A 23,421-nucleotide genomic window follows, 5' to 3' on the forward strand; every position below is an offset into this window, starting at 1 on the left:
CGTCACCTAACTCCTCCAGCCAATACCACCAACATGGTGGTGTGTTGACGTCACCAAATTCTGTGGGCTTAATTATGATGTATTTATTATATCCACACTGTGCATCCATTTGGCTATTAATGCCAGAGCATCAGTTCAAAAATAAGTCATATCCAGAGCTCATGTAGACGACACCACAAAAAGTGTAGAGAATGATTTCTACCGATCACACATTCCCAAGGCCTGCCATGATGTTTATTTTCCATCCAACCTTCATGAGATCACACAGATGTAGATGAAGTGAAAAGAAAAAAGAAAAAATCAGATTGATTCTAAACTTCTGCGAGCCCAAGAAGTTTTCAATGGTGGATGTTCAATCCCCACTGAATTCTGCAGTGTGGTCCACTTGACATATTTATGTGTCTAATTTTTGGGATCAAGCCCTAACACTTTCTCTCAAAATGTATGGACGGTTTCGATATAACATATACATCATGGTGGGCCCCACAGAACTTGGTAACGTCAACGCACCAACTGCAGTTTTTGCCTCAACAAGCTTCCTAACACGGTAACCGGCTATAATAAACGTCAGTTGCGTTTTTATCTTTTAACCAAAACTTTGATAGCAGGTATTCTTTGTTCTTTTTCTTTTTTTTTTTCAAAATCACAAAAATGTCCATTTCATTAGTAATGAGTGGTGGTGCTGTTTTTCCCTGTGGCATGGCCTACTTGAAATTTGGATTGGATTATTTTTATTCATTGAGGTCAACCTCAGAATACAAACATGATGGAGGGATTGGATTTCACGTAAGCACGAAGACGAGTACAATAAATGGCTTTGTAGGTTTCGCTTAACCTACGAGTGCGTGTAGTGGATCCGGCCTCCGGGAAGATTTAGCAGAAGTATACTGCGAACCGTTGTACAATCGCAAGGGTTCGTCACCAATGTAACGTATGATCAGTTTCACATTTGGATAAATCAGAACGTCCACTGAGCTGGTCCCGATATGGACAATATTTCCTTGAAAGATGTGTGAAAAATATAGAAATGTCACTTCTCTTTATTGTAATTAGGTTAGTTTACAGTTGGCTGGGATTTACCAATCAGTGTGCTTTCTTTTATTATGTATCGTGGCTAAAGAAACACACCAGATGGAAAGTCCGGATTTACCATCTGTACAATCTCACGGATCTAGGAGTGGCAACAAACCAACAATGGTTCGCCGCACAACAAAACTAACAGACTGTCACTTTTTTTTCTTCAATAGTTTCTTGTGGAAAAGTAAGTGCACGCTCTGGGTTCCATCATTAATTTAGACTTTAAGCGCAAGTGAGGAAAGGATGGGACCTAAATTCCACCGCCATCGTTATTGAATTCGTCAATTCCAAAGTGGTGTAGGAGTCCGGATGGTTATCAGGTCAACAGAGAATTCCTGATACCCTAATTCTCATTGGTCCACGTTACCACTCACTAAAAAAAGTTAAAAAATTAAAAACAACTTCGGACGCCAAACCATTAGGGTAACAGGAATTCTCTATTGACCTAATAACAGGGGATCCCGACTCGTGGTGTAGATACCGATTACCTGGAGTCGGTACAAAGAGAAGGTACAGATAACCTGGAGTCAATACAAAGAGAGAATCAAGAGAAACAACGTTTATAATATGCAAGTTATTTGAACTACCTTAATCGGTACACTTTTACATGTACAGCTGTGTACATCTCTACCCTCTAACATCCCAAGTTGGAGCAGTCACGTAAAGTCAAGTAGGCAACTGCTGACCAGCCGTATTAATTGATTGATAAAAATGAATTTAGAACCCACCAAACCTTGGAAGAAGTTTCATAATCAAACTCCACATCAAACTCCCTACATTCGTAAATTACTATAAATAGTAAATTTACTATTTATAGTAAGTGTCCTATGTGGCTTAACCACATTATTTTTCTAATTTTTCTAAGAATTTTTTATGTTGGACAGGACCTCCTAAAGCTCAAAGGATGAAGAGTTATAATCCTACTAAAACTTACTATAAATAGTCAAAGCAGAAATAAAATGGATTTTCTACCGTTGATATGATGGAATCTTGCAAATTCGATGTGGTGAACCTGGTATATCTGGGTTGGTTGACTAAAATAGTTTCTCCTACTCTAAAATCATGTATGATACGTTAAGTAACTCATTCTGGTTTGCAAGATACACCTATTGTAAGGTTTTGACGGTTTGGATCACATTCACCTCCGATCGGGCCTTCTCTGGTCCATCTAACATGAAAGTGTCCGCGACTTGCTCTACATCACCAAAGTGCACAACAGTTTAGGTGTGCAAGCACAATTATTTGAGTTTGTAGATATAACATGACATTTTTTTTCTTCAAAAAATGTGGGAGTATATCTCCCTTAACTTTGTTGAAAAGAAATTATTTAAATAAAAATTACTTATAAGTTAAAAATAATTCAGTTTATACTTTATTCAATTTTAAAAAAATTATTTAGTAAATTATGTAATAAATATATTTTAAATATTTTATTTTCAGTGAAATTTTCCTAATAATATTATGAGTAAAATGTCAATTTATCAGGGGGAGAAAGTTTCAGAAAAGAGATTTGTCACTACGCTTGCGAGATTACATTGATAACACGATATTACAGGAGGTAATATACATCATTGCTCAACCCAAGAACGCTCAAGATCTGTACAAGTGGCGCCCATGGTTAAGTCATCCAAAAATGTTAATATGATGGGTTTGATCATCATCTTTGATGTTTGCAGTTCATCGTTGATGATTAATCATTATCAGCATTGATCATCTCCATTTACGATCGTCCCATTCACTTACAGATCCATGATCAATATTCATTAACTAGTCATCAGTAGGGAAACTTACATACATGCAGGCATGCAATTTTATTATGAAAGGACATGTAGGATCGCACATTTCTTCTACTTTCTAGTTTCTTGGCGTGTGTTGAACATAGGTAATCTCTCTCCTATTTCTTTTTTGAGTCAACTTCCTAACATTGGACACATTCAAAGGGATATGGATATGGATAGCTTACCACAAATTTACATCTTGGGAAAGTTATTTGCTACTCTGGAGACGCATGACACGCTTTCTTTAGGTCACAATCTAAAATTCAGGTTGATGGAACAATCTTAGCCTCTAAATTGTCAACACTTGTTTATTTAACATCATTGCATATTTTTAACCGTCCAATAAATATCAAACATTCTAACAGATAAATCAGAGCTAGTAACGTTTTATTCATTGGATATTTATGCTACTTCTCATTAATTTCTAGCTGCCTGTATATATATTATCAGTTAAACTCTACGAGAGTATCACAACAACACCCATAGTTTGGATCCTATTTTAATGGGGCATTTTTTTTAATATAATTTAATCGTACATGATCGTATACAGCTGTTTGATGCAGAGTTTCTTTCCCCACCAACACGTCACAGATTCAGAATATCCCATCCATACCAACGGTGTGCCGCAAATGAGGATAATCACCTCTCAGAAAATTCAGGGAAATCCATTTCATTGGGTGGGCCACAACAGTACATTAAGTCATACTATAAGCCGTCTACTTATCTTGGCATCTCGTCCTACTCTATGACGATTGCCCTAATTTTTATACCAAGCGATTGTCATAGCATGGCCAACCCTTTTCTATGGATATGATATTTTACAAATTAACGTGCTATATTGGCAGATTGTACGTAACTTATGATACAGCCTAAGTTTCTTATTTTTTTATTTTCTTTAGTTTAAAACTTGAACAACTTAGATGGGGCTCGATGACTTAGTTCGGTAAAAATATATACATAAATAAACAAGGAGTTAAGTACTAAAAGTTTAAAAAGTTTATTGGCTAAAACAAATAAAAGAGCAACAACAAAGCGTTTGGCTCAAATTGGGACGTGCCAGAGCTGGATGCCGTTCAATTCAAGCGGAACGTCAATTATCCTGATCGAGCACTGAGCTAGACTAAGAGACTGAGTTCCATACATATCAACTGTCTATCTAGCTACCGATTGAGAGATTACGTGATATGCGAAAGGGGGGGGGGGGGGATCATCCTTCAGATGAGTTCTTTTTACCTAATCATCTAAAAGTCTTTCAATTAATCTCATGATAGTGATCAAAGTTCAACTACGAAACAACATGGAGAGAAGATAGGGCCGAACAAAAGATGAAAGTATTTTATTAATGATCTTACAATAATATTACACTGACAATCAGCTGGAGATAACTACAACAGTCCGTTCGCAGCTCAGAGGGACCTAAGCTTTGTGGCCAGCAGTCGCAGGTGTGAGAAAGGTGATTATCTGTTCCGAAGCTGACAAAGGTCTAGCCGTGGAGAGACAGTCTATGGTGGGAAGATCTTCGACCTTCTTATCGAAGACCCTGCAATAGGCGTAAAATCCAAGTTCAATCCAAATTTCTGATCAATGATGGGCCTCAAAGGAAAACTCTAAGAAGCAACACTTCTAAATCGAATCCGGCCTGTTGGCTAGTTTATTCACTATCAGCATTTTCCACTGATGAGGAGGCTGGCTCGATTTTTTGCCCCAGGTACATCCATGTCAAGGCATGCCTAATGAATTCAATGAAAACTTGCACAAACAAAGATATTACATAAAGTCCTTATTAACATCTTAAGCTTTCCAGACTACGGCTCGTTCAAATCTAGATTCTCAACAGTTCACTAACATACCCTAAAGAGTTTAAATAGCTTTTAATCCGATGCATTAACGAGGATCTAATTCAGTAATCGACACCTCATTTACAGACCATGGCGATGCAATACCCAGAGATTGATTCACCTCATCTGTCTGCCTATGGGACCCTGTCATAGACATGTCCAGAGCCGTTCTACTCATAATAAAAAATGCAGGCTGTGAAGGTGCTGAGAGAGTGATAGAGAAGCTGTTGAGCATCAGCAGAATTGACGACATGGTGGGCCTACTGATCACATCTTCTTGAACACATAGCAATGCAATGTGGATGCATCGCATCACTTCGCTGCTCGAGCAAGATTCGCTTATAGTTGGATCAATCAGATCTAGAACTGTGCCATCATTCCAATGCTTCCATGCCTACAAAAATTGCACCATTACCAAAAATAAAAAAACATGTTTTTAGAGTGGAAGTGTTGATGGGATGGATTAATAACATAAGGAATGCTGTCACTACTCATTTAAAGGTTCCATCCATTTTTATTTTTGAAAAAGTGGGATCACACCACCTGTAACTGTGTTGAAATGATAACCATGTGTATATGGGTGGGCTCCACAAAAATAGGGGCCTCACCTATCATATGAAACCTACAACCCACGGCTACAGACTATACAGAAAAAGGGCCAAGAACAGAGAGCATGTCCATCAGGTGGGGCCACTGTCCAAATTCTAACTCTCCCCAGAGTGCAAGATCCAAGCCATTCATCTGGTTAGGCCATTGTTAATCCAATGGTTAGAAAATTAATGACCAACAGTTTAGATTCGGTGTGCACACGTGGGACCTGATTTGTGGACAAGAGCATTTTCATGGTGGACCCACCCAACGGATGGAGCTCACATGTGTGACATTTCAACAAGTGTGCAGCGAATACAACCCGATCAGTCCAAATCCTTCTACCTTTTTTTTTTTGAGGGTATGATAGGCTGTCCTCATTCCCTTTTTGTAGTGAAGGGCAGCCCAAATTTGTAATGGTGTTGTACAGTTCCCTCAATCCAATATACTGATTTTGAAAAAAAAAAAAAAACCCCTCGCTTCTCATTTAAGAGTAGCCACATCATTCCTTGAACGATTTCATTTCAAATTGGTGAGAACAAGTCAATGACATTCTACTTACATAGCTGAGAAGATCTTTGGCGAGGGCTGACTGGTAGAAATTACTGTTCTTCTGGCCGGTCACGATCTCCAGAAGTAAAACACCGAAGCTGAATACATCCGACTTAAGGGAGAATTGCCCGTTCATGGCATACTCCGGGGCCATGTATCCACTTCAAGCCATAATCACCAATATCACCAGATGTTTGATAGATTAGTAAAGAAGGTTTGATTTTACTTGAGCTAAATTTACTTATTAAAGATAGAAACAGAGATTTGAAAACATTTACAAGGCCAGGATTGCTCATCCAGAGGGCCCAACCCAACCGTATATGGGACCTAACAAAAAATCAGGCTGATCACATGATCATCCCAACTGTTCAGTCAGTTTTTTACCCTTCCGTTCCTCATTTGGGCAGTTACTTCCGGCCAATATTTGATGTAGAGCAGGTCACGGACAATTTCATGGCCAAGATGGACCAGAAAAGGCCTGATCAGAAGCGGAAGTGATCCGGATTATCAGAACCTTAAAACAGGCATATCTCGCAAACTAGAATGAATTATTCCATGCACCATTTATGATTTTGGGGTAGGAGAAGCTACTTTAGCCAACCAACCCCACTATGTTGGGTTGCCCATGCCGAATTTCCGAGATTCCATCAGATCAACGGTTGAAAATTCATTTTATTTCCATTTTTACTATTTATAGTAAGTTTTAGTTTCATCATAACTTTTGATCCATTGAATTTTAGGAGTCCGCTTAGAAAAATCAGGGGAATAATGTGGTTAGGCTAAATAGGACACTTACTATTTTTAGCATAAAACCATGAAGTTTACTATTTTTAGTAAATCATGATTTTAGGGAGTTGGAGTTGTAGTTTAATTCTGAAACTTTGTCCTTAGTTTCATATATATATATATATATATATATCACTATTTAAGGGTTTGTAAATTCTTTTTTATTATCAATCAATTTGTTTCCGATTTTATTAGAATTTATTTCTATTTTCTCTCTCCTCATGGATTCGACAAATCTCTGTGAGGAGTCCAAAGAAGCTCTGTGGATTCAGAATAATTATCCCTTGAGGAAGATGGTGCTCCACATCATAACATCCATCCCTGCATCAATATTTGGGCCACATGTGACCCACCGAATGGAAATTCCATATCTTGTTTGCTTATCCAATGTGTACCTCTACAAAATGAGCAATGGTTTTAAGGTTCAAAGACTTACTATGTCCCTGCAATTCGATTTGTATTGCCCTGAGTTTGGTCCACTCCAACAATCCTAGCCATACCAAAATCTGCAATTTTTGGATTCATTGCTTCATCTAATAAAACATTGCTAGCTTTGATATCCCGATGTATAATCCTAAGTCGAGAATCTTCATGAAGATAAAGAAGGCCTCGAGCCACCCCTCCAATGATATTGTAGCGCCTTTGCCAATTCAGAATTGCCTTTTTATTTGGATCTGTACAGCCAGCCAACAGATGCACACGAGTTTATGAAATAATTCAGAGTAAATAACAAAAAATCACTTCATAGAGTTAAATTGTAAAGAAAATTCTTATATATATATATATATATATATATATATATATATATATATATATATATATATATATATATATATATATATATATATATAGGATGAGAGTAATAATTTTGCAGAAGCATGGATAAACAGACTATCTAGACAGATTTTGTTTTTTGATTTTGATTTTGATTTTGATTTTTGATTTTATTTTTGAAATTTTTTTTTTTTAATGGACGAATGGACTATATGTGTGGAAAAGGATCCAAACCAAACAAAAACTTGTCGAGGCTGGCGTTGGGCAGGAATTCATAAATCAGAAGCTTCTCTTCTCTTCCGGCACAGCAACCTAACAGCCTAACAAGATTCCTGTGTTGTAGTTTAGCAATTAATGCAACCTCGTTCTTGAATTCTTCCAAACCTTGTCCAGAGTTGCGAGAGAGCCTCTTCACAGCTATTTCTTGTCCATCTGAAAGCCAACCCTGCAATGATAGCATGATTGTTAAGATCAACACCGATCAACAGGGTTGCAGAATGTACAGGCCTTGTATATTAGCGCCACATTCCAAATTAAGACCATCTATCTTGTGGTTAGAGACCCTCGTTGACACAGGGATGAACTTGATGAGGTCGATCACTGTCTTCCTCAAGGATAACTACTCCGAATCCATGGAGCTTCTCTAGACTCCTCATAGAGACTTCTCGAATCCACGAGGAAAAAGCAACGAAAATTGAAAATAATTCTATAAAATTAGTAATTTGATTGATTAATGAAATAAACAAGTTCACAACCCTTTAAATAGTGATATTAAGCCATGAGAGAAGTTTTGGAATCAAACTACAACTAAAACTCCTAGAAATCGCGACTTACTATAAATAGTAAACTTACTATTTATAAACGGTCGTGATGTCTACTAGTGCGCAAGGTTTTCAGCCAAAAATAGTAAGTATCCTATTTGGCCGAACCAAGATGTTCTCCTAATTATTCTAAGCACTTTTCATGTTGGGCACAACTCCTAAAGCCCAATGGATGAAGACTTATACTGAAATTAAAAATTACTAAAAATAGTAAAAACGAAAATAAAACAAGATTTCGACCATTGATCTGATGGTATTTCGCAAATTCAGCATGGGCAACCCGACATAACAGGTTGAGTAGCTAAAGTAGCTCGTCCTACCCCCAAAATCATATATGGTACATCCGATAGCTATTCTGGTTTGCGAGATATGTCTGTTTTGAGTTATGACAATCCGGATCACTTCTGCTTACGATGGGGCCTCTTCTGATCCATCTTGGCCATGAAACTGTCCGCAACCTGCTCTACATCACTCGGCCCCAGCGTAGCCCAATATCAACATACCGATCAGTTCAACGTATTTGACATGTCCCCATCTACATAGTGGTCCATAATTTGGACAGTTTTGGGTTGATTTACAATGGATGCCAATTTGATGGGGGACAAAATATGATGTAGAGTGGGTCGTGGACACTTTCATGGCCAAGATGGACCAGAGAGGACCCGATTGGCGGTGGAAGTGATCTGGATCGTCAGAACTATAAAACATGCCTATCTCACAACCAAGAATGAGTTTTTCGATGTATCATATATGACACTTTAGCCAGCCAACCCTGCTATGATGGGTTGCCCATGCTGGATTTGCGAGATTACATCAGATCGATGGTCGACACTTACTATTTTTGGCCGAAAACCATCAAGTCTAGTAGGAATCATGACCATACAGAAATAGTAAGTTTACTATTTATAGTAAGTCACGTTTTTAGGGAGTTTGAGTTGGAGTTTGATTCTAAAACTCCCATCCTAGGTTTGGGATCATTATTTATGGGATTGTAATTTTGTTTTTATTCATCAATTTATGTTTGATTTATTTAGAATTTATTTCTATTTTTATCCCTCATGGCTTCAAGCAACCTCTTTGAGGAATTCAGAGAACTCCGTGGATTCCAGAGAAGTTATTCCCAAGGAAGACGGTGATCAACCTCATCACGTCCTTCCTTGCATCAAAATACAAACATAATGATTGGTTTCTGATACCTTATAAACAGAACCAAATCCACCTTCTCCAAGCTTATTGTCTGCAGAAAAGTTATCAGTTGCAGCTCTAATTGTACCCAAACCAAATTGCAGTGACTCCTCATTTCCTTCAATCCCGTCTTCTACACAAACAACGCCAATTTCAGTAATTTGTGTGGGTTTGCTATACTTCAAAGTAGACAGTGTTAACTTCAAAATTTAAAAAGAATTGAAACCATTTGCACTAGTGCAAAGGGCAATCCATGGTGATTTACCAATCGCTGGTTTCTTCTTTTTCCTCAGGAAACAAGCTACAATGACGGAGATGAGCACGACTGCAACAACTATAGGAAGGACAACGATGACAGTAGTTCGAGATGAGCTTTGCTTTTTTCCTGCAAAAACAAGAAATACAATAGTTTTAAGGATGGAAAGCAGGCCACATGGGTTCGCAGCCAATATTGTAACTGGGTTCATGCTTCTATTATAGGTCCAGTGAGTGTGCACACGTCAGATGTTCGGCGCTTTTGTTAAATAAATTCGGCAAGGCTACATCACCCCATAGAACATGAAGTGATGGTTAATGTTCGTTAAAAAAAATAAGTTAGGTCTGCTAAACCTCACACATGTTCAAGAAAGAAAACTTAAAAAACGCCCCAAAACAGAAAATTTTAAAAAGCTGCTTCATGGTTTTGGAAACTAACTCCAACATTAAACATATCAATGCACGGTTTATTTTAAAAACACAATAAACAGCTTGCACACAACCCACCCATTAGGTGAGTCTAGCCTTGAATATGTCCGGCCGACCAGTAGTTGTTTTGTGACTATGACGCTGCTGGTTAGCAAACCAACATGAATCTTGAAACCGCTCATGAGTCAGATGTTACTTACTTGAGTTGTCTCAGGCTCGATTAAGTTCATTCCGGCTCAACGCCACAAGTCAGCAATGAGTCACCTCATGAGTCAGCCGGACTAGACCGAGCCAGGACTTGAAACCATGTTCCCAATGGATCATTCCTAATCAACAGCTCTTGTTCATTAAGGGAGATCCCACCGTAACTATATTTCTGATAGCAAGGCTTATCCCATAGTTGGTGGGTGGGCAGCAGCCAGGCACATTTCCTTTGGAGGAGAGTCCACAGGCGTGCAGTAGATCCAAAAAGAATTCCAGTGTGGGTGGCCATCGATGCTGAAATTGTTGAATGATCTTAACCATCCATCTCTTAATTGCTACTACAAATGGCTGACTGTCCAGAATTAAAGCCAAGCATATATTTGGACTGCTGAAAAATAAAATCTTCAACAGTTAACATTGAACTACATAAATCAATGATGAAGATCATTTTTTCAATGCTAGAAATTGGATTGTGGCCTATTGACTATAAATCCTGAAGGATAGACCGTTTCAATCATTTTGAAACAAGAAATGGCATTCTGGAGGGATGATTGCTTGTGCACTCAGAATGTTTTCACGTAAAAAATTTAAGCGTGAGGTTGAGCCTTATCATCGAGACCGTCGGTCAGTTTCAATCCACGGTGAGTGGCCCATTTAAAAAATTCTCCCAGATTAGAAGATAACATCGTACAATCTTTGCGTTCTCTCTCTGTCTGTGATTAAACAAAAATCAAGAGAAGAAAATCCGAAAACTTACCCGTGATAGTTGTGTTAGTTAATGGAGGAGTCGGTGATATGGCTAACTCGTTATAGAACTTGTACGTCTCAAACCTCACATTGCAACTCGGCCCAACAGCTCTCCCGCCTTTTTTTCCATCACAGCACGTCGGAATCCGTGCCACAGCATTTTCTAAGCACGCACCGCAATCTCTCCATGACAGATCGCTTGTACATTGCATAAGCCCATATATCGTTTGGAAGTCGGTGAATTTCGTTTCATTCGTAGCATACATTGCCGGACCAGAAGCCGCCCTCGAAACAAGACCATCCATCATCTGGTCCACAATCTGATTAAACCGAACTTGGTCCGATGCATTTTCCGGATTCCGCATGTAGTTCATTGGGGAATTCGAAGAAGATGATGAGATTCTTTGGGTGGAGTAGCGCAAGAGACATTCATCATACCATATAATTGCTGTCCTGTTGGGGCATTTTTCACGGATTTCTTGGCTTGCGGTGTTGAGGCAAGCACGGCATGTGGTGGGTGTGGTGTCGCCTCTGCATTGTGCAAGGCCGTAGATTCGGTTTGAGTTTTCGCCAATGGCGCTGCTAGAGAAGCCGGTGAGTGAAACATTAGAAGAAAGAGAAGATAAGAGGCGATTGAGGTTAGCTCCAAATGTGCTATTAGCAGTGTAATCAGCTGTGTGTGAACATCGGGTCCAAAGAGGTTCTGCAGTGCTAGCAGGAAGGTGGAAGATGAAGAGCGAAAGGGATGAAAGGAAGAGAAATTCAAAGGATTTTGAGAGGGGAGAAGGCATCATCTGGTTGTTGTAAAATCTAGCTGAGTGATGGGGAATATCTCATTCTTTTTATAAGGAGGAAGATGGCTACTTTGAAGGCCTGTTTGATTTAGCAACGAAGGCGTAATGTGTACCACACACCAGCTATATAGCTGCTGTATTGACGTCAGCAAGTTCTGTAGGTCCCATCATGAGGTATGTGTTATATCCAAACCGTCCATACATTTGGAGATCTCGTCTTAAGGCTTGAACCGAAAAATAATACAGAACAAAACATCAAGTGGACCACACTGCAAAAAGAAGTGGTATATTGAACGTCTATCATTGAAACCCTTTTGGGGGTCACAGAAGTTTCGGATCGATATCAAAATATTTTTATCCTCTTCATCCAAGTATTTGTGACCTTATTAACAGATTGGATGGAAAATAAACATTATGGTGGGCTCTACGAATTTGTTAACGGTGGAAATCATTATCCTCGCTGCTATTTTTGGTGTGGTCCATTTGAGCGTTGGGTATGATTCAGTTTTCTTTTTATGCTTAAAATGATCTCGAAAAGTGGACGAACGGTGTGGATATAATAAATACATCATTGTGGGGCCCATGAAACTTTGATCTCGTTTGAACCGTTCGTACGACACGGAGCTCGAGGAGCGTCGGCGCTCGTCTTCGCGCGACACGTATCTACATCCGCTATATAGCTGGTGTGTGGTACACCAGCCAATCCGCTTCCGCGTCACGTGCTGTTATTCTGGAACGATTTGAAAAGTATTCATTGACTCATACACCGTACGCGTGGCAAGTATGTATCTTGGACGGAGAATCTTTGAATAATCAAACTGGTCGAACGATCTCAACCATCTGATTTCACCGAATGAATTTGGACTTTGACTGCCGGCGCATGCGTGGACTAAAGACGACCCAGAAACATAAAATATAAAAACAGAAATATCGACGAAGCCTTTCACCTTATTACTCCCGTAGCAATCACGACTCGTTACACTTTATCTTGACCTCTATCTCTCTGGGTCACCATTTCCTCGAAAATGAGAGTTTCATCTACCATTCAAATACATTCCCAGAAAAGAATCCTCAGGAATCCATCGTTAGATAATTTTTGCAATTTTTTAAAATACGTTGACGTAGTTTTTGTTGCTTGCAAATAGAAATGTTTTAATTCTTCTCTCTAAGAAATTAAATAATCCTACGTGAAAGGTGGGCTATAATTTCTATTGTAAATTGATAATTTAAAATTTTATTCGTAATCGTTTATTTATTTATTTGACATTAGGTGTAAAATGTCTTGATTTTCATCTGAAAAGTGTCACAACCTGAGATTCAGGTATTGAGCGTGCATCCCAGTCGTGAGATAAATATAATGTGTCTACATATAGGCATTAATTTGGTTTTATTAATATGAATTCTAAGTTCCAATCATCATCATTCACACACCATGTCACAACTAACTTCTATTCAAATCCAACATCAATAAAGCATTCAATGATTCACCCATTTGGGGTCATAATTGATGGGGATTTTCTTCTCAGGCTCGATCGGTCGAGGGTGGTGCTCGACCAATTGAGTGGCGCTCGACTCAAAATCCAGCGACCAACTGTCTTAAATCTTCCATGCTGCTCGACCGGTCGAGGACTCTGCTCGACCAGTCGAGGTTATGCAGATTTATGTCCGAATTTTGTGCGGAATACGAAAATTTGAGGCGGTTTTCACCAAGGTGCGGAAGGGAGTTGCTTAAACTATAAATAGGAGTTCTTAGGGCTTTTCTAGGTAATGCAAGAGGGTTTCCTAAAACTTTACAAGGGTTTGCTAAAGGGTTTAGGGCTAACAAAGGTGTGAGAGAGAGAGAGAAAGAAAGAGAGAGAGGAAGCTTGTGGAAGGGAGGTTATGCTCATATAGGTGATCTATTGTGCACTCGATATCTCAACACTTTTACGTCCTCGTAATTAGTTAGATCTCTCCATTTTTCTTTATTATCTTATCGTTTATTCACTCTTACGTGAGTGAAGAAGGTTTGATTCAAGTGGTGTGTGCTTGTGATCGGTTGTAACGTTTTACTTCATAGTAAATTGTTGATCTTGACAAGGTCCCGTGATTTTTATCTCTTTGAGAGTTTTTCATGTAAAAATCTCTTGTGTCGTGTGGTTTATCCTTTGATTTATTTCATTGCTTTATTATCATATAATTCTGGTGTTTTTGAGAGGCTAGATCCTAAGGTTTTGTGCAAGGCCCCCAACAAAATGGTATCAGAGCTAAGTTCATTGAACGGAGTGAGATTGGTTCTGGATTATGAAAGGTGGCTCATCAAGGATGATTAGTTTCAATGGTTCTAACTGGACCATATAAAAGGCTAAGATGGAGTACTTGCTTTATTATAAGGACTTGTATTCTCTAATTTAAGGCATATCAGCAAAGTCAAAGAATATGTTAGATGATGATTGGAAGAAATTAGACCAGAAGGCAGTGAGATTTATTAGACAATGGTTGGACGATTCTGTATTCCACCATCTGTCTACGAAGACATCAGCCGCTAACCTATAGTTAAAACTGCATGGGCTATATGAGAATAAGACAGCCAGCAATAAGATTTTTCTGATACGATGACTTGTGAATCTCAAGTTCAAAGATGGTGGTTGTATGGCTAAGCACATGAATGAGGTCAGCGATATTTTGAACTAACACTCTGCTATGAAGATGGTCTTGGATGATGAATTACAGGCTTTACTATTGCTTAACTCATTGCCTGATAGTTGGGAGACATTGGTGGTGTCTTTAAGTAATTTCACGCCAGATGGAAAGGTATCTATGAAACAGGTAACTAGATGTCTCTTCAATGAAGAGACAAGGAGGAAGTCTCAGGGGTCTACTCAGTAAGAGACTCTTGTGACACAAGAACGAAGGAAAGGAAAGAATAAAAAGGGTGGGAAGACCTTCGATAAATCAAGAGGCAAGTCGAGCACCAAGAATGATGTTGAATGCTGGAATTGTGGCAAGAAGGGCCACTATAAGCATGAAGGTCATAAGAATAAGAACGACAAGAAAAGAAAAGGAAAGGAGAAGGAAGATGAATCAGATTTTACTGCGATCGCTTTAGATGGCAACGTTGTAGTTATTTTTCTGTAGATCATGATATTTGTCTCACGGCTATGAGTCAGGACATCGATTGGGTGATAGACACGGGATCCTCGTTTTATGTGACTTCACGCAGGGACTTATTCACAAGCTATAAGTCAGGTGACTTTGGGATCGTGAATATGAGAAATTCTGGTGCATCAAAGATCGTAGGGGTTAGTGATAATTATGTGAAGACTGATGTGGGTTGCACATTAGTTCTCAGGGATGTGAGACACATTCTAGACCTTCGCCTCAACTTGATGTCGACAGAAAGGTTGGATGATGATGACTATGAAAGCCGATTTATTGGTGGGCACTGGAAGCTCATCAAAGGTTCATTGATCGCGGACAGAGGAAAGAAGTGTTGTACCATTTACAAAGCAAGTGTCAATGTGTGCAAGGGTAGATTGAACGCAACGGAAGATTCAGTTATTAACATGTGGCATAGGCGTCTAGGCCACATGAGTGAAAAAGAGCTTCAGGTACAAACGAGGAAGCGGATCCTTCCAGACGTGACAGGTATACCTCTCAAAACATGTATTGATTATTTATCAGGAAAATAGCATAGAGTTTCATTTGTTAAAACTGCTTCTCATGTTAATAAAGTGCATGCATTAGATTTGATTTATTCTGATGTTTGTGGTCCTATGAGGACAAAAACCTTGGGTGGAGCATTGTATTTTGTCACTTTTATAGATGATGCATGTAGGAGGGTTTGAGTTTATACTTTGAAATCCAAGGACGAGGTCTTTAGTGTGTTTAAATTGTTTCATGCTATGGTTGAGAGAGAGACAGTTAGATCATTGAAGTACATCCGCATTGACAATGGTAGTGAATACATCGATGACTTTCATGAGTATTGTAAGTCCTTAGGTATATGACATGAACAGACGGTTCTCAAGACCCCCCAACATAATGGTGTGGCTGAGCGAATGAATCGCACCATTGTAGAGAGAATCAAATACATGTTATCCCATGTGAAGTTGCCCAAGACGTTCCGGGGGGAAGCAATGCACACGGCAGTGTATTTGATAAACAGGTCTCCATCAGCCCCGTTGAATGGAGAAGTACCCGAGAAGGTGTGAACTAGACAGGATCCATCGTATAGTCATCTTAGGGTGTTTAGATGCAGGGCATCCATTCACGTACCAAAGGACGAGAGGTCCAAGCTCGATATGAAGATCATGCAATGTGTGTTCTTGTGGTACGGTGATGAAAAGTTCGGTTACAGATTGTGGAATCCGATCGAGAAGAAGCTCATCAGGAGCAGAGATGTGGTTTTCTTTGAAGATCAGTGTATAGAAGAAATTGGTAAGCCAAAGTAGAACCAGCCTACTTCAGGTGAGCTAGAGGACATGGATCTAGTTATTCCTCCCGTGGTGCCTGATGATGGGGGAGTACAGCAAGGTGCATAGAACGAGGGAGTTCCTACAGAAGATGGACTGGGGGAGCAGCCCCCACTTGATCCACCTGTTGAGCCACAGGTGAGGAGGTCATCTAAGGACAGACAGTCATCCAAGAGGTACTCGCCACACGAGTATATTATGCTCACTGATGTGGGAGAGCCAGAAGATTATTCTAAGGCCTTAGCCGACGAGCATAAGGGGGAGTGGTTGAAAGCTATGCAAGAGGAGATGAAATCCTTACATAAGAACCACACCTATGATATGGTGAAATTGCCTAAGGGCAAGAAAGCTCTGAGCAACGAGTGGGTGTTCAGAAAGAAGATTGAGCAGAAGAATTCACAGACGAGGTTCAAGGCGAGGCTTGTAGTGAAAGGGTTCGGTCAGTGGAAAAGTATAGACTTCGAGGAGATATTCTCACCAGTAGTTAAGATGACATCCATACGGGTGTTGCTTAGGTTGGCGACTAGCATGGATCTAGATATAGAGCAGTTAAATGTTAAAACTATCTTTATCCATGGTAATCTGGAATAAGATATCTACATGCACCAACCAAAGGGGTTCGAAGTCAAGGGCAAAGAGCATATGGTATGTAGGCTGAGGAAGAGCTTGTATGGGCTGAAACAAGTTCTATGGCAATGGTACAAGAAGTTCGACTCGTTCATGTTAAAGCATAGATATGACAGAACGGAGTCGGACCACTGTGTGTTCAACGTAAGTTCTCAGATGGTGATTTTTTAGTTCTGTTGTTATATGTTGATGACATGCTCATCATAGGAAAAGACATAAAGAGGATTGACAGGCTGAAACAAGAGTTGGGCAAGTCATCGCGATGAAAGACTTGGGCCCAGCTAAGCAGATCCTATGAATGAAGATAACCCGTGACAGAAACAGCAGGAAGCTTTGGCTATCACAAGAGCGGTATATTGAAAAAATCCTACAACAGTTCAATATAAATGCAGCGAAGCCGGTCAGTACTCTACTGGATGGTCACTTCAGATTGAGCGACAGGCAGCGTCCTAAGACGAAGGCAGAGGTGGATGAGATGAAGAAGATACCCTATGCGTCAGCAGTAGGAAGTTTGATGTATGTTATGGTGTGTACACGCGCGGATATAGCATATGTGGTTGGTGTTGTTAGCTGGTATCTTGTCAATCCTGGCGAAGAGCATTGGGCAGCGGTGAAGTGGATACTGCGGTACTAAGAGGCTCATCTAAGTCGAGCCTATGCTATGGTGACGGAAAACCTGTGTTAGAAGGCTACACAGATGTAGATATGGCAGGTGACATAGACTCCAGGAAGTCTACATCGGGGTTTATGTTCACGTTTGTAGGGGGAGCAGTCTCTTGGTAGAGCAAGCTATAAAAGGTCATAGTATTGTCGACGACAGAGGCCGAGTACATTACAGTCATGTAAAGAGATGCTTTGGATGAAGAGGTTTCTACAAGAACTTAGCCTGAAGTAGGAGCAGCATGTGGTCTATTGCTATAGTTAAAGTGCTATTCACTTGAGCAAGAATCCAAGTCAGCACTCCAAGTCGAAGCACATAGAGATTCGGTATCACTGGATTAGGGATACTTTGGAACAGAAGGTGTTATAGCTTGAGAGGGTCCACACAGATGATAGTGGATCAGACATGATGACCAAGGCTTTGCTCGAGGGTAAGTTTGAGGTTTGTAGAAACCGGGCTGGCTTGAAGAAGGTGGACTACTCATGAGTCAAAAAAGGAGAGATTTGATAGGAATTTTTCTCCTCATGCTCGACCGGTCGAGTGCCCTGCTCGACAGGTCGAGGGTGGCGCTCGACCAGTCGAGTGGGGCTCGACTCAAAGTCCAGCGACCAATTGTTTTTATTTGTCCGGGCTGCTCGACCAGTTGAGGAGTCTGCTCAACCGGTTGAGGCTCCGCTCTACCAGTCGAGGACTCTGCTTAACTAGTCAAGGTTACGCAGATTCTAGTCCGATTTTGTGCGTGATTCAGAAATTTGAGGTGGTTTTCACACCCATGCAAAAGGGAGTTTCCTAAACTATAAATAGGAGGTACCTGAGGCTTTCTAGGTAATGCAAGAGGGTTTTCTAAAGCTTTGCAAGGGTTTGCTAAAGGGTTTAGGGCTATCAAATGTGTGAGAGATAAAGAGAGAGAGAAAGCTTGTAGAGGGGAGTTTATGGTCGTAGAGGTGATGTACTGTGCAATCAACATCTCAGCGCTTCTACGTCCTCGTGATCGGTGAGATCTCTCTGTTTTTCTTTATTCTCTTATTGTTTATCCGCTTCTGTGTGAGTGAAAAAGGTTTGATCCAAGCGGTGTGTGCTTGTGATCGGTTGTAACATTCTACTTTATAGTGAATTGTTGATCTGGACGAGGTCCTGTGGTTTTTACCTCTTTGAGGGTTTTTCATGTAAAAATCTCTTGTTTCGTGTGGTTTATGCTTTGATTTATTTCATTTCTTTATTATCCCATAATTCTGATATTTTTAGGAGCTGAGATTCTAAGATTTTTGTGTAACGCCCCTAACACCTAGAATAAATGTTGATCCTGATAGAGTGTTACCAGATGCGGGCCATGCCCAAGGATACCGAAAAGTGAAAACCTACCCAATGAGTGGATGCTGGTTGACGATCTCCAACCCAACTAGATGGACGATCATCCTATCTAATGCATTCATACATCACTTACATTCATATAATTATGCATACTTTGTTTCTATTATATCTTAATTTCAATAAGTATTAACCATGCTGGGTTTTCTCACTAAACCTAACCAGCTTATATTTTTATTGATGGAAAAATCATACAGATGAGCAATTAACTGATGAGTTGGCACATGAACAAGAAGTTGTGGCTGAACTGAATAAATGTTGATCCTGGTAGAGAGTTACTAGATGCGGGCCATGCCCAAGCATACCGAAAAGAGGAAACCTACCCAACAAGTGGATGCTGGTTGACGATCTCCAACCTAAGTAAATGGACGATCATCCTATCTGATGCATTCATATATCATTTACATCCATATAATTATGTATACTCTGTTTCTATTATATCTTAATTTCAATAAGCATTAACCATGCTGGGTTTTCTCACTAAACCTGACTAGCTTATATTTTTATTGATGGAAAAATCATACAGATGAGCAATTAACTGATGAGTTGGCAATTGAACAAGAAGTTGTAGCTGAACTGAATAATGACCTACATAAAATGTAGCCGCATCTATCAGAAGAGGAACTGACCGCATTTAGACCGTTCATAATTATTTAATTAGAATTTTACTTGTTAGGATGGTATGATTCATATATAATGAATAATGATATTAGTTGTAGGATTTTAAGCATTTGATTGGTTTTATTTAATTGAATTATTTTAGGTCGGTAACAAGCATTCATTGGTTAGTTATATTGACTGATGAAGGATGCCTAATTTATGTTAATTGAATGTTAATAGATGTTGAGAATGGACGGATGTTGGTGCTTAAATCATTTTGTGTGAATGATTGTGAAAGGACCTAATTAAAATGTAAAATAAATATTACTCTTGCCTTTGATTAATCGTATAATAGAATGAATTAAGTACATTTTGTGTACAAGTTACGAACCGAAACTCAGGTCTGAGGGTGCACAATCTATACTCAAATTTCAGGGCGTGACAATTTCAACCTGTCAAACAATATTTTGACCTGTCTAAACTGACAGAAATAAGCCAGCGAGCAGTCTAGAGTAGTATTTTAACATGTCAAATAATATTTTAACCTGTCTAAACTGGCAGAAATAAGTCAACAAGCAAATTGGAATAGTATTTCGACTTGTTGAATAGTATTTTGACTTGTCTAAACTGGTAGAAATCAGCCGGCAAGCAATCTGAATTTTTTGGCGGAATTTTGACTTGCCAAACCCAGACGTCGACCGATCGGGCTATGTTGAATCTTTGTCAATTTCTCCTTGGACTTCTTCCGGTCCATGTGCATTAGAAACATGCTTGATTCTCATCCTACATCATAATTTCTCCTTGGGGCTAGCGTCTTTGTCTGCTCCTTCTGCAGGTTTTGCTGTTGTTAAGTGGATCAGGCCCTCCGAGGGCAGGCTAAAGCTCAACGTTGATGGCTCTGCTCTTTCCAACCCTGGGCCTACTGGAGGAGAGGGCATCTGTCGAGACAACCACGGGGACTTAAACTTTGCCTTCTCCAGGGGATATGGGAATGCTTCCAACAATTTAACTGATCTTCGGGCTGTTCATGATGGGAGCTGTGTGTGTTTTCCAGATTTGACAGAGCGCTAATCGAAACAGACCCAAATTGGGTGGTGGGCTGTTTATCTCTGGGCACTATACTGTAGCTTGGAAATGGAAATTATGGGTGAGCCAGATTTTGAGGTTATGTGGTAGGGGCATATTTCATATCTCTCTCATTCCTAGGGAAGGAAATGGGCCGGCTGACGGATTGGCTAGAGAGGGTAGTTCGTCGCAATTGGGCAAGGATTTTCCGAGTGCCCATCTCCTCCCCCGGGTGGTTACGGGGTGTTTTCTTTTGGACAATGCCGGGCTAGGTTCTATTAGGGATCTCAAAATCTTAAAATGTATAGCATATGATAGGTGTGGGGCCTCAATTGGTGTTCGCCCAGCCCGAAATCAGCCTAGGTTGAATCATTTCTTTATAAATGAAGCGGGAGGGCCTTCATTTTGCTGGGCGCTCTCTCTCTCTCTCTCTCTCTCTCTCTCTCTCTCTTGTTTAAAAAAAAAAAAAGCTAGAGATAATTACGACAGTTTGTTCACCGCTTAGTGGGAGCTAAGCTTCAAGGAAAGGCGGTTGCAGGTGCGGATAGAGTGATTGTCTGTTCCAAAGCCGACCAAGGTTGAGCAGTGGCGAGACAGTCTATGGCGGGCAAATCTTCGACCTTCTGTTTGAAGACCTGGTGAGGGGCATCAAATCCAAGTTCAATCCAAATTGCTAATCAGTGATGGGCCTCAAAGGAAAAGCTCTAACAAACCACACTTGTAAATCGAATCTGGACTGTTGGCTATTTCTTCACCGTCCACATTTTCCACCGCCGAGCAGGCTGGTTTGATTTTTTGCCTCAGGCACATCAATGTCGAGGCATGCTTGATGAACAGTGAGAACTTGTACAAACAAAGATATTACATAAAAAGTCATTATTAATCATCTTAAACTTTACAGACCGTCTCATTAAAATCTAGATTCTCAACATTTCACTAACATAAAGAGTTTAAATACCATTTAATCTGATGCACTAACGAGGATCTAATTCAGTAATTGACACCTCATTTACAGACCATGGCGATGCCATACCCGGAGATTGATTCACCTCACATGTCTGTGTATGGGACTCTGTCATAGACATGTCCGGAGCCATTCTACTCGCGATAAAAAATGCTGGTTGTGAAGGTGCTGAGAGAGACATAGAGAAACTGTTGAGCATGAACACAATTGATGACATGGTGGGCCTATTGATGACATCTTCTTGAACACATAGCAATGCAATGTGGATGCATCGCATCACTTCGCTGCTTGAGGAAGATTCACTTATAGTTGGATCAATCAGCTCTAAAACTGTGCTATCTTTCCAGTGCTTCCATACCTACAAAAAGTGCACCATTACAGAAAAAATGCTTTTAGAATGGAAGTGTTGATGTGATGGATTCATAACATGAGGAATGCTGTCCTACTCATTTGCAGGATCCATCCAAATTCCAATCTCCCCAAAGTGCACGATCCAACCCATTCATCAGGTGGGGCCACTGTTAACCTATGTTTAGAAAATTAATAACCAACGGTATATATTCAGTGAGCACACATGGGACCTGATTTTTGGACGAGCATGTTCATGGTAGACACTCACAATGGGTGGAACTCACCTTGCACATGTGTGCCATGTTGACAAGTGTGCAGGGAACGAAACCCTGGCTTCACATTCGAGAGTAGCCACAACATTCTCTCAACCATTTTACAAATTTCAATTCAAATTGTTGATAAAAAATTATCAAGACATTCTACTTACATAGCTGGGAAGATCCTCAGAGCGGTCTGACTGGTAGAAATCATGATCTCCAGAAGTAAAACACCGAAGCTGAATACATCTGATTTAACAGAGAATTGTCCGTGCATGGCATATTCTGGGGCCATGTATCCACTTCAAAGGATAATCACAATATCACCAGATGTTTCATACATTAGTAGAGAATATTTGATTTTAAACTAACTAGATTTTAGTTATTAGATAGAGAGAAACTGGAAAACATTTACAATATCAGGAATGCTTATCTGGAAGTCCCAACTGTCTGTGGGACATAGCCAAAAATCAGGCTGATCAGATGATCCCAATTGCTCAATCATTTTATTTTTAAAAGAAACCATTCCATTCATGTTTGCTTCTGCAATGTGTGCCTCTATGAATAAAAGGAGCAATGGTTTTAAGGTTCAAAGACTTACTATGTCCCTGTAATTCGATTTGTATTGCCCTGAGTTTGGTCCACTCCAACAATCCTAGCCATACCAAAATCTGCGATTTTTGGATTCATCTCCACATCTAATAAAACATTGCTAGCTTTGAGATCCCGATGTATAATCCTAAGTCGAGAATCTTCATGAAGATAAAGAAGGCCTCGAGCCACTCCTCCGATGATTTTATAGCGCCTTTGCCAATCCAGATTTGCTTTTTTATTTGGATCTATATATACAGCCATCCAACAGATGCAGATGAGTTCATCAAATAATTCAAGAGTTTTAAAAAAAATCACTTCATATAGTTCAATTGTAAAGAAAATTCTGATATAGGATAAGAGTGATAATTTCGCAAATGCATGGATAAACAGACTGTGGGAAAGGGTCCAAACCAAACAGAAACTTGTCGAGGCTGGCATTGGGCACATATTCATAGATGAGAAGCTTCTCTTCTCCTTCGATGCAGCAACCTAAGAGCTTAACAAGATTCCTGTGTTGAAGTTTAGCAATTAACACAACCTCATTCTTGAATTCTTCCAAACCTTGTCCAGAGTGGCGAGAGAGCCTCTTCACAGCTATTTCTTGTCCATCTGAAAGCCTACCCTGCAATGATAATGCGCAGGCACATTTATA

The 23,421-nt window shown here is 39.9% G+C and overlaps 1 protein-coding gene and 1 pseudogene across 1 annotated transcript; both read right to left on the reverse strand.

Moving 5' to 3' along the window:
- Window positions 1–4,248: 4,248 nt before the first annotated feature.
- LOC131238515 (cysteine-rich receptor-like protein kinase 44) lies at window positions 4,249–11,846 on the reverse strand. Its single transcript, XM_058236225.1, has 7 exons — window positions 11,045–11,846; window positions 9,665–9,784; window positions 9,411–9,529; window positions 7,628–7,838; window positions 7,056–7,293; window positions 5,844–5,994; window positions 4,249–5,087 (listed from the first exon to the last, which is right to left on the reverse strand). Exons 1-7 carry the CDS (start codon window positions 11,826–11,828, stop codon window positions 4,740–4,742), a joined length of 1,971 nt encoding a protein of 656 aa, XP_058092208.1. The 5' UTR covers window positions 11,829–11,846; the 3' UTR covers window positions 4,249–4,739.
- A 9,300-nt stretch (window positions 11,847–21,146) lies between these two features.
- The window catches only part of LOC131226454 (cysteine-rich receptor-like protein kinase 44), a 30,787-nt pseudogene continuing 28,512 nt past the window's right edge, over window positions 21,147–23,421 (reverse strand).

The sequence above is a fragment of the Magnolia sinica genome, chromosome 1 (assembly GCF_029962835.1).
Source record: "Magnolia sinica isolate HGM2019 chromosome 1, MsV1, whole genome shotgun sequence".
NCBI lineage: Eukaryota > Viridiplantae > Streptophyta > Magnoliopsida > Magnoliales > Magnoliaceae > Magnolia > Magnolia sinica.